At 54.8% G+C, this 13,153-nt stretch overlaps 1 protein-coding gene across 1 annotated transcript; it reads left to right on the top strand.

The window, feature by feature from the left end:
• The first annotated feature begins 258 nt into the window (after nucleotides 1-258).
• Nucleotides 259-13,139, top strand: SUGP1 (SURP and G-patch domain containing 1). The gene is made up of 12 exons (XM_027908704.1): nucleotides 259-321; nucleotides 716-887; nucleotides 1,597-1,700; nucleotides 2,429-2,650; nucleotides 4,823-4,946; nucleotides 5,742-5,845; nucleotides 7,037-7,160; nucleotides 7,569-8,071; nucleotides 11,102-11,208; nucleotides 11,695-11,872; nucleotides 12,021-12,127; nucleotides 12,967-13,139. The coding sequence occupies exons 1-12, from the start codon at nucleotides 297-299 to the stop codon at nucleotides 13,114-13,116; spliced, it is 1,920 nt and encodes a 639-aa protein (XP_027764505.1). The 5' UTR covers nucleotides 259-296; the 3' UTR covers nucleotides 13,117-13,139.
• The last annotated feature ends 14 nt before the right edge of the window (nucleotides 13,140-13,153 follow it).

Genomic DNA, 13,153 nt, shown 5'->3' with positions numbered 1-13,153 from the left:
GTGACACATACAACGTTTCTCTCCCACGCTTTCACTGTGGCGCCTCAACGCTGATTTAGCCAAACGTAAAATTCCCCAAATTTTCCTAAGTTTCCCCCGAAACGCCTCGTGCCGGCCGCACAGCTCCGCGGGCGATTAATTAGCCAATTAACAGCCAAACTTAATTAAATAACTCCCTCAGCGCAGCGCCCTTCCCCCCCGCGGGACTACAACTCCCAGCAGCCTTTGCGGCCGCGCGGCCCCCCTCGGGCGCGGCGCTCCCGGCGCGCGGGGCACGCTGGGAAGGGGACTCCAAAATGGACAACCACCGGGATGCTCCAGGTACGGCCCGGCCCGGCCCGGCCGCTCCTTCCTTCCTCTCCCTCCCTTCCCTCCCGCCTCCCTCCCGGCGCTCCGGGAGCCGCGCTTGGCTGCCTGTGCCCCACGGGTGGCTGTGTGCCCGTGGGGTGCCGTGGCTTCGCTCTCCACCCGCCCCCCCCCCCCTTGCTCCCCAGCTCCGTTGGTTTCCCGTTGGGAAGGCGAGGCGCTGGTTAATATTCCGTTAATATTGCCCTCCGTTAATATTGCCCTCTGCTTTCCCTGCAGGGAAGGCGAGGCGGCGGTTTGGGATGACCCCTCCTCCTCCCCCGTTAGTGTTCTGCTCCCTTTTCCCCCGAGGGAAAACCGAGCCGGTGCTCCCAGGACGATCCCAAACAATTCCCTCTGTTTCCCGCAGGCAAGGCCAGCCGGTGGTTCGGCGCGTCCCAGTCCAAGGCGGCCAAGACGAGCGTGAACATCCTGCAGCAGGAGGAGCTCATCGCCCAGAAGAAGCGGGAGATCGAGGCCCGGCTGGAGCAGCAGGCGAGGCAGAACTCCCTGAGCATCCCCCAGCTCCCGCTGCTCGGAGAGTACGTGGACACTCCGATATTCCAGGGCTCCAAACAGGGGGAGTTTTGGGAAGTGGGGTGGGGAGGGAGGGAGAGGAGGAGCTCTGCACCCTGTGGGAGCTCTATGGGAATGCTGGAGTGAGGGGCTGAGCCAGGGGTGGGATTGGGGTGATCCACGGGGGAATTGGGGGTTTCGGGCTTTAGTAGAAATATTTCTTAGAAATTATATATTTATATATAGTTTATAATTTATATATAATCATTTATAGACATCATGTTCTATATAAGAATTATTAACATATTTAGGTATTTATGTTAGTAACTTACATGTTGATATATTAATTACATTAATTATGTGTGATTAATGTATTAATATATTTATGATATGTTTAGCATAGAAATTATATATGTGATATATTAAGATTAATATATTTGTGATAGAAATAATGTTGATGTATTATAGGACTATATATATGATTTATCAATGTATTGATATATTGTGTTATATCCATGATAGGAATTACATATGGATATACTTACCATATGAATTATGGATATGACGTATTAATATATTGATATAATTATGACATATTTGTGATAGAAGTTACATATGGATGTATTTACGATCTGGAGCCTCCTGAGCTCCATCTCCCCCTTTTATTCCTAATTCCTGGGGTTTTATCCCCTTTTCTGCCCCCAAATCCCTGCATCTTTTTCTCTCCCCACCCAGCGATGACGGATCTGAAAGCGACGCCTCCGTGTCCAACAAGTTCGTGAACGATGGGAGTTTCCTGCAGCAGTTCCTCAAGCTCCAGAAGGAAAAGTCGAGTGCTGGTAGGTCCATCCCGAGCTCTGGAGCAGTCCCTGCTCCTGCCTGAACCCCTGCTAGGAAGTTCTGAGGTGGGGATTATCCCTGAAAATCCAGGTTAAAGGCTGGATTTGGGATGCCCCAGGGAAGTTTTTTCCCTCTTTCTTTCCATTCCTCCCTCCCCCTCCTCGTGCTGTGAAGTCAAGCAGTTCTCCTCTGGCTCGAATCTCTCTTTGTGAAAAATCATCAGTGTTTTGTTTGTTTGGTTTTTTTTTTTACTTGTGTTTTAAATTCAATTAAAATTAAATTAATAATAACAAATTAAGTTGCTTCAATATCAGTGTTTTCAAATTAATGACGTTTATTTAAAAATTCCTTAAAATTTGTTAATGTCCTTGGAGTTCCAGCTCCTTGGAGTTCCAGCTCCTTGGAGTCCAATTCTTGTCCAGCTCGTTGGAGTCCAATTCCTTGGAGTCCAATTCCTGTCCAGCTCCTTGGAGTCCAATTCTTGTCCAGTTCCTCTCCAGTTCCTTTCCAGTTCCTTGGAGTCCAATTCCTCTCCAAAAATTTTGACTCGAAGAAATTTCCCTCCGAATTTCCCTGGCTAAATATTTCCACTAACAAATTTAACTCATTAACTTAACTAAACACAAAACCTGTGCAGCTTTTACTCCGCTTTCCCCCTCGGTAATTTCTCCGCCGATCCAAAACCCTGATCCCGGGAATTCTCCCTCTGCTCCACCCCCCCCTGCAGAGCCCCCCCCCAGCTCCGCTCCGGCCCCGAGCAGCGGGAGCAGCGGGAACAGCGGGAAGCGGCTCCCCGGGAAGCGGCAGCTGCTGAGCCGGATGCTGCACCAGGCACGGAGCCTCCCCCAGCCCCGGCCCGGCCCTGCCCTGCCCCTGCCCCGCCCCAGCGTCTTCCAGGGCCCCGACGAGGACGACGACGAGGACTACGAGCAGTGGCTGGAGATCAAAGGTCAGTGATTCCCTGTGCTCCAGAGGTTTGGGATGCAGGAGCAGCGATCCTGGGATAGGAGATCATATAGGGACAGGATTATGGGCAGTGGCTGGAGATCAAAGGTCTGTGGTTCCCTGTGCTCCAGCAGTTTGGGATGCAGGAGGACCAGTCCCGAGGTAGGGGATCAGTGTAGGGACCTGTGTTCCATTTGGGATGCAGGAGCACCTGTCCCGGGATAAGGGATCAGTGTAGGGACCTGTGTTCCATTTGGGATGCAGGAGCACCTGTCCCGGGATAAGGGATCAGTGTAGGGACCTGTGTTCCATTTGGGATGCAGGAGCACCTGTCCCGGGATAAGGGATCAGTGCAGGGACCTGTGTTCCATTTGGGATGCAGGAGCACCAATCCTGGGGTAGGGGTTCAGTGTAGGGATCTGTGCTCCATCAGTTTGGGATGCAGGAGCACCGATCCTGGGGTAGGGGATTACGTAGGGACAGGGTTATGAGCAGTGGTTGGAAATCAGAGGTCAGTGACTCCCTGTGCTCTATTTGGGATGCAGGATCACCTATTCCGGGTTAAGGGTCCAATGAAGGGACCTAAGTTCCATCTGGGATGCAGGAGCACCAATCCTGGGATAGGGGATCATGCAGGGACAGGATTATGAGCAGTGGCTGGAGCAGAAACTTCAGCAGAGACACCAAGGTCTGATTGATGATGTTCCTGATTTAGGGGAAATTTATCTCTCTGTATCATTACCTACATAACAGACACAATTCTCAACAGCAACCCTATTTTTATATATGTTAATTACAGCTTAATATTCTGCTTTTATTCTGTTTGCTGTTTGTCCCCTGGTTTATAATCCTACCCGGGGCAGGGGGTGGAACTGGAGGATCTTTAAGGTCTCTCCCAACCCCATACTGATATTTTAGGCATTACTGACCCAGCCTGAGCTCAGTATCACTCTCCAGACTTAGACCAGGCTTAGGAAGATCTGTTTTCTCTAATTTATCAACCCAGGTGCTTGACCAGCCCATAACCTGTGAAAATAAGGTGCAGAGAATAAAAATGACCTGCCCTTAGTGGGCCTGGGGTGGTTTGTTAGTCATAAGAATTCTGAGTTTGGCCTTTTGAGTGCCTTGGGCCGAGTGCTGAGTTCTCCAGAAAATCCTGATTTTCGTGCTTGAAACAGGATTTTAAGTGGTTTTAGGTGGTGAAAAAAATGAGAAGTCATCAGTTGGGGAACTGTAGGGTGTTAATAAACATGAATGGCGTGTCCTGCAGGGAGCTGGGACCAGGTGGAACCCAAATCCCTGCCTCTTTTACTGAGTTTTGGTGAAAAAAAAATCTCACCTCGGGGTCCTGAGTGCTTGAAGTGGCTGTGGGGTGCAGAGTGGGGCTGTGGAGCCTGAATTTAGGGTTTGTGGGGCTGATCCCATGGGTGACTCTGCCCTTCCCCAAAAAAAATCTCCTGGCCTGGACAAAGGCCTGTGTTAAGTTCCCACTGAACATCATCCCTGTCGGAGTTCCTGGGCTTTTCCCTTTGGCACAGAAGCCAAAATCGAGTTTTTTGGAGCAGGACATGGGCAGTGCCAGCAGGAAGAGCTGCTGCTCCAGCCACACAGTCTGTGTCCACGAGCTGGGGACAGGGAATGTCTTGGGAACTGGAATCTGGAATCTCCAGTGAGTAACGTGGTGGTTCCGCCCACCGACCCAAACTCCTGGTCCTCCCTGGTGCGTTTTGTATGGAATACGAACGGTCAGGAGAACAATTATGCTGCGACCAGAGGCGGTTTGGGTTCAGCCCTGCTGAGCTGGAGCTCCAGACTGGGATGGAGCCGTGGATTCCCCACCCCCTGGGAGCGCCCAAGGCCAGGCTGGAGCGACCCCGGGCCGGTGGAAGGGCGTCCCTGCCCGCGGCAGGGCGCGGGGGACAGACCAGCTTTTTGGGGGTCCCTTCCGACCCGGACCGGCCTGGGGATCCACATCTGGGGCTTTTCCTTGTAGGAGCCACCCAGCCTGTTAACTCCTAAGGGAGTCAGAGAGCCCGCCGGTCGGCTGGGAGCCGTGATTTCCGCGCCTGTGCCCGCCCGGATGCGCCGTGCCCCCCGCTCCCTGCCCCCCGCGGGGGCGGCGGCCGCGGGGCCCTGGTGTGTGAGTTGACCCCCAGTACTGACAGCCTGCTTAAAGTTTTACCCCCAGAGGATGCGGAGACCCGGGAGGTGGTGGAAAAGCTGGCCAGGTTCGTGGCTGAAGGGGGCCCAGAGTTAGAGAAGGTCGCTATGGAGGACTACAAGGATAATCCGGCTTTTTCGTAAGTCCGGGAGGGGGCGGCCCCCAGCCCCGGCCTCGCCTCCTCCCAGCGGGGAAACGGCGGGGTTGGGGTGGGTTGTGTGTTCCCAGGGAGGTGGGGAGGCACTTCAGAGGTGGGTTGAGCGTTTGTGAGCTCCAATCCAAGGATTTGTGTCCAATTTTTGTGTCAAGCCAGGATGGAGGGCGGATTCCCCCTCCCTGGAAGTACCCAAGGCCAGGTTGGAGCAGCCTGGAGTGGTGGAAGGTGTCCCTGCCCATTGGAATTGGATGATCCTTCAGATCCTTTCCCACCCAAACCATTCTGGGATGTTATTTCCAGCGGGTTTTAAGCCTTGTGACGGGTGGGAATGACACTGGGAGGGAGTCCCCCTGCAGTGGGTGATCCATCCATCCCAAACCGTTCCAGGATTCCTTGGTGGATTTAAGCTCTGTCAGGAGTAACTGTTCAGTGGCTGAGGCAGAAAGTGCCCCCAGGGTGGTGCTGAGGAGGGAGCAGAGCTCCTGTGCCACCTCCAGCCCGTGGGAATGCTGGATGTGATCCCAGGACTGGTGGGCAGAGGGTTCCCTCCCGTATCAGGAACAGATTGTTCTTTATGTCCCTTCAAGTGACACAAATCTGGGTGCAGGTCCTTGGATCAGAGCTCTGCGTGTTTGCAAATGCTAAATCCACGTTTTGAGGGTGTTCTGAGTAATTTTTCTGTCCTTCCTTCGGGATCTGAGCTGGTTTTTTGAATTTATGAATTGCTGATCCATGGGGGTTTTTTTGGCTTTTTTTTTTTTTTTCCCCTCCATCCAGGTTTTTGCACGATAAGAACAGCAGAGAATTCCTTTACTACAGAAAGAAAGTGGCAGAGATAAGGAAAGAGAACCAAACTTCTCAGGCAGCCTCTTCCCACAAAGGTAATTCCCGCTGGGAGCCGGGGAAGATGAACTGCACAAGGAGCCAATTTTTGGGCCCAAAAAATGGTCGTTTCCCAAGCCCCACAGCAAGATGTCCCATACTCCAAAGGGCTTTTGGGAGAGACTTTCCTTGCATTTCTCCAAAATACTTTAACTGTTTGTTCTCAATGAAAGTGATTTGGTTGGTTTTTGACCATAATCCCTGTTTCTGCTGCTGTTTCCTTCCCTGAAATTTTGATATTTTTTTATCCCCCCCTGGGACATAAATCCTCGCAAGGAAGGGAATGTTTTCAGGTGGGAAAACAGCAGGATTGGGTGATGTCTGCAGTAAAATGTCACGTGGGGCTGCCATGGATCATTAAATTATTCCCTGGCTCCTTAAAAACACCAGATTTATCCTTGAAATCTCCGTGGGCAGGGCCTTCTCTGTGCTTTGGGATGAGCCACCTCTTCCAGGGGAGGACTGGGGTGGTTCCATGGGGAATTCCCTCTGCCTTCCCCTCAAACAGCCTCCAGGTGGAGGGACAGGTTGGGATTGTGGGGAATGTGGAGTTGTCCCCTTTTCCAAAGGTTTTTCCCAGTGCTCCTGAGCCCTTCTGGGGGGAAAATCCTGAGCCAGGGATAATCCTGAGGGGTGCAACCCTGTGGAAAAGTGCCTGGCACGGGGGAAAAATGGGAACCAGGGATAATTCTGGGTGCTGTAACCCTGTGGAAAAATGCCTGGCATTGGGGGTGGGGGGGAAGAAATGCAAAATCTTTTAACTAGATGTAATTCTGAGAATGTAAACCTGTGGAAAAGTGCCTGGCACGGGGGAAAAATGCAATCCAGGGATAATCCTGAGGGGTGTGACCCTGTGGAAAAATGCCTGGCATAGGGAGGGGGGGGAAAAAAAAAGCCAAATCTTTAACTGGGGATAATCCTGAGGGGTGTAACCCCATGGAAAAGTGCCTGGCACAGGGTTCAAATGCCACCCCCTCCCAGCAGGGAGGGCCGAGTGCCCCCCCTGGAAGGCCGGGCTGTGTCCCTGCCCTGGCATCGTGTGCTGTGTGTGCTCTGAACTGTTCCTGTGCTGCCATTTCCGCCCGTTTAAACTCCATTTTCGCCCTTATTCTGCTCTTGGGGTCCTTGGAGCAGGTAGGCTTTGACTGTTGCTTGTTGGGTTGGGCCCGGTACTCAGGGCCCCCTTAAAGTCTCGCCCCCAGACGACGAAGAGACGAGGGAGTCGGCGGAAAAGCTGGCCAGGTTTGTGGCGGCCGGGGGGCCCGAGGTGGAGGCCATTGCCCTGCAGAACAACAGAGAGAACCCTGCCTTCAGGTACATCAAAATCCACCTTTTTTTTTTTTTTTTTTTTTTCTTCTTTCCCCTGGTTTAAAAGGGGTGGGGAGTGACAGGGGCAGAGTCAGGTTTTCCGAGCCAGGTGAATTTTTGGGGGAGAGGGATTTGCCCTCCTGCAGAAGGATGGGGGGGGGGGGTTTGATATTTTTCCAGAACTCCTGGATTGTTTGGCGTCAAAAACCAGGGAACCACGGCACGGGGAGTGTGGGATCAGGGGGTGGAAAAGCCCTTGCACTGGCTGTGGGTGCACACGGGGCGGTGCTGGAGAGTTGGGAATGCTGTGGGAGGGCTCTGGGTGCTGCAGGAGGGGGGAGCCCTGAGCACAGTGTGTGGCTGCCACGGCTTACACGCATGTTTCTTTTGGGTTTTTTTTTTGGTGTTTTTTAGGTTTTTGTATGAGCCAAACAGCAAAGGCTACAAGTATTACAGGCAGAAGCTGGAGGAGTTCAGGAAGGCCAAGGCCAGCCCTGGCTGTGCCCCTTTCCCTGGAGAGCCCAGCCTGAAAAGGAAAACCAGCCCTGAGGCCTCCCCTTCCCCCCTGTGCTTCCCCTCCCTGCCTTTGCCCCTTCCCTCCCCGCTCCCTCTGCCCCTTCCCGTGCCCGTTCCTGCCCCTCCGCCCCTTCCCGTGCCCATTCCCTCGCCCCTGCCCGTCCCCTCCCCTCTGCCCGTGCCCTTGGCAGTGCCCCCAGCCCTCCCTGTGCCCCCCTCCTCCCCCTCACCATCCTCCTCCTCCACCACCCCCCCTGACCAGACGACCCCCGCCACCCCCGCGGCCGCTCCGGGCACCACCAAAAAGAAGCGGAAGAGCCGGTGGGGGCCGGAGGAGGACAAGGTAGAGCTGCCCCTCCCACAGCTGGTGCAGCAGCTGGACTCTCCCTCCCCTCTCTCAGGTCAGTGGGGGCTGGGAAACGGCCCTAAATTTACCTGCTGCTTTCACCTCTGCGAGCACAAAATGCTCTTTCCCAGAGCTGGAATGTTGTCCCTGCAGCTCTGGTGGGGGATGAGCTCCCCCCTGCGCCTGGGCAGAGCTGTGCTTGGGGAGGGCACGAAACCAGAGTCACTGGGGGACAACAGGTGAACACAGACACTTCAAAAGGCGCCTCTGAGCCCTCAGCCCAATTATCCTGGAGTGGAAAAGGGGATGGGAGAAGAAAGGGAAGCCAGGAGGCAAACTGAGAGGATTGATGGCCCATGGGAAGAGCAAGGAGGACCTTTTCAGAGAGGAGCAGCAGCAGAACTGATGGAGTGGGACAAGGGATGGCAAGAGCTCTAATTTTCGGCTGATTTGCGGCTCATTTCTCCAGCGAGTCCCTGGGGCCGGAATTACTGCCTGGCATTTTAATCCTGGCATTAGGCTGGGTGGGCTCTGGTGCCCAGGAAGGATTCTGCCCTCTTACCCAGCACCTCCAAAGCAGGGGGGGGGAGAGGAGTTCCTGGTGGTTCTGTGGGGGGATTTCCTTCCCCCCCCCCCCACCGTGGGGGAGTCGCTGGCCTTGGGTTGCTGCTCCTTGCAGGGCAAAAATCTTCCCTGATTGTTGCATTTCCAGTAACTTTGCCTCCAAGTAAACGGGCTCTCCAAGCCCAGCAGAGTCCCAGTGCTGCAGTGGGGGGGGCTGCAGGGGTATCCACGTGCTCATTCCAGCGTGCTGGAACTCTCGTGGCTCCTCCAGACCCCCCTGGTTGGGCAGGGACACGCTCCTGGTGCTGCTGCTGCTGCTCCCTTTGCTCAGGGTTTTGTGTCAGGCAGAAGAAAAGGACAAGCAACCACTTTGCCAGGCAGAACAAATCAGCCCTCAGTGCTCTGCAGGGGGAAGGATTAATTTCTGTTATCAGTTCAGCTGGACTAATCCCTTCTGGAATTAACAGCCTCAACCTGACAGGTGAAGGCAGTTGCAAATTGCTGGTCCTGTGGAAGGGGAGAGTTGCTCTGGTACCTAAAAGTGTGTGTCTTAGTCCTTGATCCTCAGCAATTGTTTTGGATTTGGGGGAGGATTCTTTTCCTGTCCTCCCTGGGTGATAGATCAGGATGGTGGAGAGGAGAAAGCGTGGCCCCTTTTTGGAGAGAGGCAAGACTCCTCTTGACTATATTGATACCAAAACACTTCCCTGGCTCCCTGCAGGGGCTGATGGATCCGAAAAGCTGAGCCAGAGGTGTGTGATTAGTGAACTCTGGGGGTTAATGACAAATTACAGGCTGTCACTGCCACCTCGTGAAACCCGGGCTTGGGTCTGATTAGCCTGAATTAAAGATCTTCGGGCTGGGGAGGAGGAGAGCACTCGTGTGCTGGGGTTTCTCCTGTAAGGAGCTGCTCTTCAGGCATCTGGGAGAGGGATAGAGCTTCAGGTGCTGCTCTGCCAACGCTGCAGACACACTGCACCATTAACCCTGTGGGCAAAGCCGATATCACTCCAGGGAGGGGGGGGAAAAAAAAAAGGTATTTTTCCCAACCTTGCTGAATGTGAGGCTGAGAAGCAGCTCCTTGCCTTCTGCACTGTGTTTGCCTGGTGCCAGAAAGCAGGGGGGGTGGACTTAGAAATCTTACCTATTTCTGTGCAAATTCCTCGGTGTTATTTGTGAACACTTTTCCATCTGCAGATGGAGCTTGGGGTGGAGCCTTTGCCTTTTCTCCCAACTTTGCCCGTCCTGGTCCTTTGGGCCAAAGCCACACAAAAATTCAAGCACCTCCCAGGGCTGAATTCCTGCAGTGCCTTTGAGCATCGAGCCTGCAGAGCCCCAGAGCGGTCAGACAGGCCCGGGGGGGGTGGTTTAGGGAAGGGAAGGAGCAGCAGGATCTCGTTCCTGGGAAGGGAAGGAGGATGCTCGGCCTCACCTCTAAGGTGGCTGTGTTATTGGGAAGGCGCTGCCTCGGGAGCCTCTGGAGCTCTCAGCTGGGTGTTCCTGCAGTTCAGAGGGAAGGCACGAGCTGCTGTGACCTCTGTGAAGGGCAGAGCTTTCCTTGGAGCGTTCAGGGAAAGCTTTTCCCATGCCCTGAGCCGGGAGGTGATGCCGGAGCACCCACATCCATCAGCCCCGACGTGTCCATCAAACCCATTCCCAGCTCCCTCCCCTGCTCCCCCCAGACAGGAACCAGGCTGGCCCTCAGCAAGAAATAGGTTTATTCTCCCGTTTGCTCCCGTTTCTTGGGAGCTGACAGTGCACTTCCCAGCGTCACACTCCTGGAAAACCTCTTGCAGTGTTTTACGTAACCGAGAGTGAGTGTGCAGGGCCCGGAGCTGGGGAGGGGATGGAGGGAAAGAGCTGGGGGGTGTCCTGGAGTTAAGGAGACCACTTGGAGATCTGTGGGGGATCAGAGTGCTCGGATCGAGTGCCCCGAGCGGGAATTTGGAGGGAGGGGGACTCCAAACCCCTCACCCCCCACCCCCCCCCCACCCCAGGGGCCTCATTACCGCGATGGGGTGTGGTGAGCAACGATCGTCCAGTAATTGGGCTTGGTAATTAATAGATGATGAATAATGAATGAAGCAGCACTTAACTGCAGGCTGGCCCTGCACTCACACACGCACCCACGGGGGCTTGGCAGTCATTAGGAAGCAATCCTTCCCCTTTTACTGATAAATGCAGAGCGTTTTGGGGCTTCTTTCCAGCTCTTCAGTATCTGAGAGGTGCTTTAGGGAGGAGCTGCCAGCTAGTTTGCAAGGCAGTCTCTGTCCTGGAAATCTCTTTGTTTTTTGTGTTTTGGTTTTTTTTTTTCTTTTGCAGCCCCAGCCGTGTTTTTATAACTTCCCCTTCACACTTTATAAAAATCCTATAAACAACCTGGACTTGTCCAGGGTTGCCTGGTCTGGTGGGAGGTGGTTGGGGGGTGGCACAGGATGATCCTTTGGGTCCCTCCCAGCTGGGATTTGCCTTCACTGGGCTCTCAGGTTTTTAACGGCCTTTTAACACGTGTTTTTCACAGTCCAGGACCTCAAGGGCCTTGGCTACGAGAAAGGGAAGCCCGTGGGCCTGGTGGGTGTGACCGAGCTCTCCGAGGCCCAGAAGAAGCAGCTGAAGGAGCAGCAGGAGGTGAAGCCCTGAAGTGGTTCCCAAAATTCATGGGGGGGGGGGGGGGAGGAGAAAGAGCAAAGAAACCTTTGCAGCAAATAAATCTCTGGGATTTGTGCTGGATGCCTGAGATCCACGGGATGCTGCAGTCAGCAGGAACAGCCCAGGGCTTTGGGGAATAGGGATGGAAGCAGCCAATTGCTGCCCTAGCAGCCTAAACCCAAAATCTATAAAGGTCTGTGGTGTCACAGCTGCAGCTGGATCGGGGCTGCTCGGCAGTGGGGTCGGAGCGGGGGGAGCTGAGGGGGTTCCTGCAGGATTTGGGGGGGATGGGAGCAGAACTGGCTGCTGGAGGGTGGTAGGGATGCTCAGGAGGCTCTGTCGGGGGAACCAGCACAGAGGGCTCGTGTCTGAGGGGAGGTGGAGCAGCAGCTCTGCCCCAGGGGGGGTCTGGGGGAGCAGCTGGGGTTGGGGCAGGGCTCTGAGCACGCCGTGGTGCCCCCTCAGATGCAGCAGATGTACGACATGATCATGAAGCACAAACGGGCCATGCAGGAGATGCAGATGATGTGGGAAAAGGCCATCCAGCAGCACCAGCACGGCTATGACAGCGATGAGGAGGTGGACAGCGAGCTGGGCACCTGGGAGCACCAGCTGAGGCGCATGGAGATGGACAAGACACGAGGTGTGTGGGGCAGGGCCTCACAGAGGGGCATCTCCCACGGCGGGAGCGCGACCTGTGGGGACAACAGATGCCCGTCCCTGTGCTTCTCAGCCCCCCTGAAATCCCAGGGAACGCTCTCTCATCCCTGTTTCCTTTTGTCCTTTGGCAGAGTGGGCCGAGCAGCTGACCCAGATGGGCAGAGGGAAACATTTCATCGGGGACTTCCTCCCGCCCGACGAGCTGGAGAAGTTCATGGAGACCTTCAAGGCGCTGAAGGTGACACAGCAGAGACTTCCTGGGGTGGTGGAAGCGCTCCCAAGGCCAGGTTGGAGAAGGGAAGGCTCCAGGGAGACCTTGGAGAGCTCCTTCCAGTGCCTGAAGGGGCTCTGGGAGAGCTGGAGAGGGACCTGGGACAAGGGCCTGAAGTGCCCCAGAGGGCAACATTAGATGGGACAGTGGGAAGAAATCCTTCCCCGTGAGGGTGGGGAGGCCCTGGAATGGATTTCCCAGAGGATTCCCCATCCCTGGGAGCGTCCAAGGCCAGGTTGGAGCACCCCTGGTCCAGTGGAAGGTGTCCCTGCCCACAGCAAGAGGTCCCTTCCAACCCGAACCATTCCATGACCCAACGGGTTTTTTTGGAGGGTTTGCTGGAATTCCAGACCCAGCCCTCATACTGTCCGGGATAAGTGGCTGCTGATGCCAAGCTGAGGGAAATTGGAATTTTTATCCCGATGATTGCAGCAAAGTGAAAACACAAAGCCCACAAAGAGCTTATGCGAAGCGCTCCAGTACCCGCCAGTTCTTCCTAAACCCCAGAACTGCTTGGTGTTGGCACATCCCTCCCCGTTCCCCTGCATCCAGCGAGGGGCCCTGATGTTCCCTGGAGACTTCAGGCTTAAATAGGAACTGGATCTGCAACTCCATCCGCCGAGCAGCTTAAAATGCAGGAGCTGGACGTTCCTGGTCTCCCGGCAGCTCCCCCTGCTCCCCTGTGCTGCTGCAGGGCTGGAATCCCAAGGAACCCCCCAGAAAACCAGCCTGACTTGGGGTTGGGGTGCCTGGAGCTGCTTTTCCCCCTCCCCAGCAACAACCACCTCCCCTCTGTGTGTCCGCAGGAGGGGCGGGAACCGGATTACTCGGAGTACAAGGAGTTCAAGCTGACCGTGGAGAACATCGGCTACCAGATGCTGATGAAGATGGGCTGGAAGGAAGGAGAGGGGCTGGGATCAGAGGGGCAGGGCATTAAGAACCCCGTCAGCAAGTAAGCACAGCTCCCCTCCCTGTGGATTCCCTTGGGGGGTG

Source organism: Empidonax traillii, unplaced genomic scaffold (genome assembly GCF_003031625.1).
Source record: "Empidonax traillii isolate 1590-97213 ecotype Southwest subspecies unplaced genomic scaffold, ASM303162v1 scaffold1803:size59727, whole genome shotgun sequence".
NCBI lineage: Eukaryota > Metazoa > Chordata > Aves > Passeriformes > Tyrannidae > Empidonax > Empidonax traillii.
Note: the sequence above shows the minus strand (reverse complement) of the source record. Positions and strands in the feature narration are given on the sequence as shown.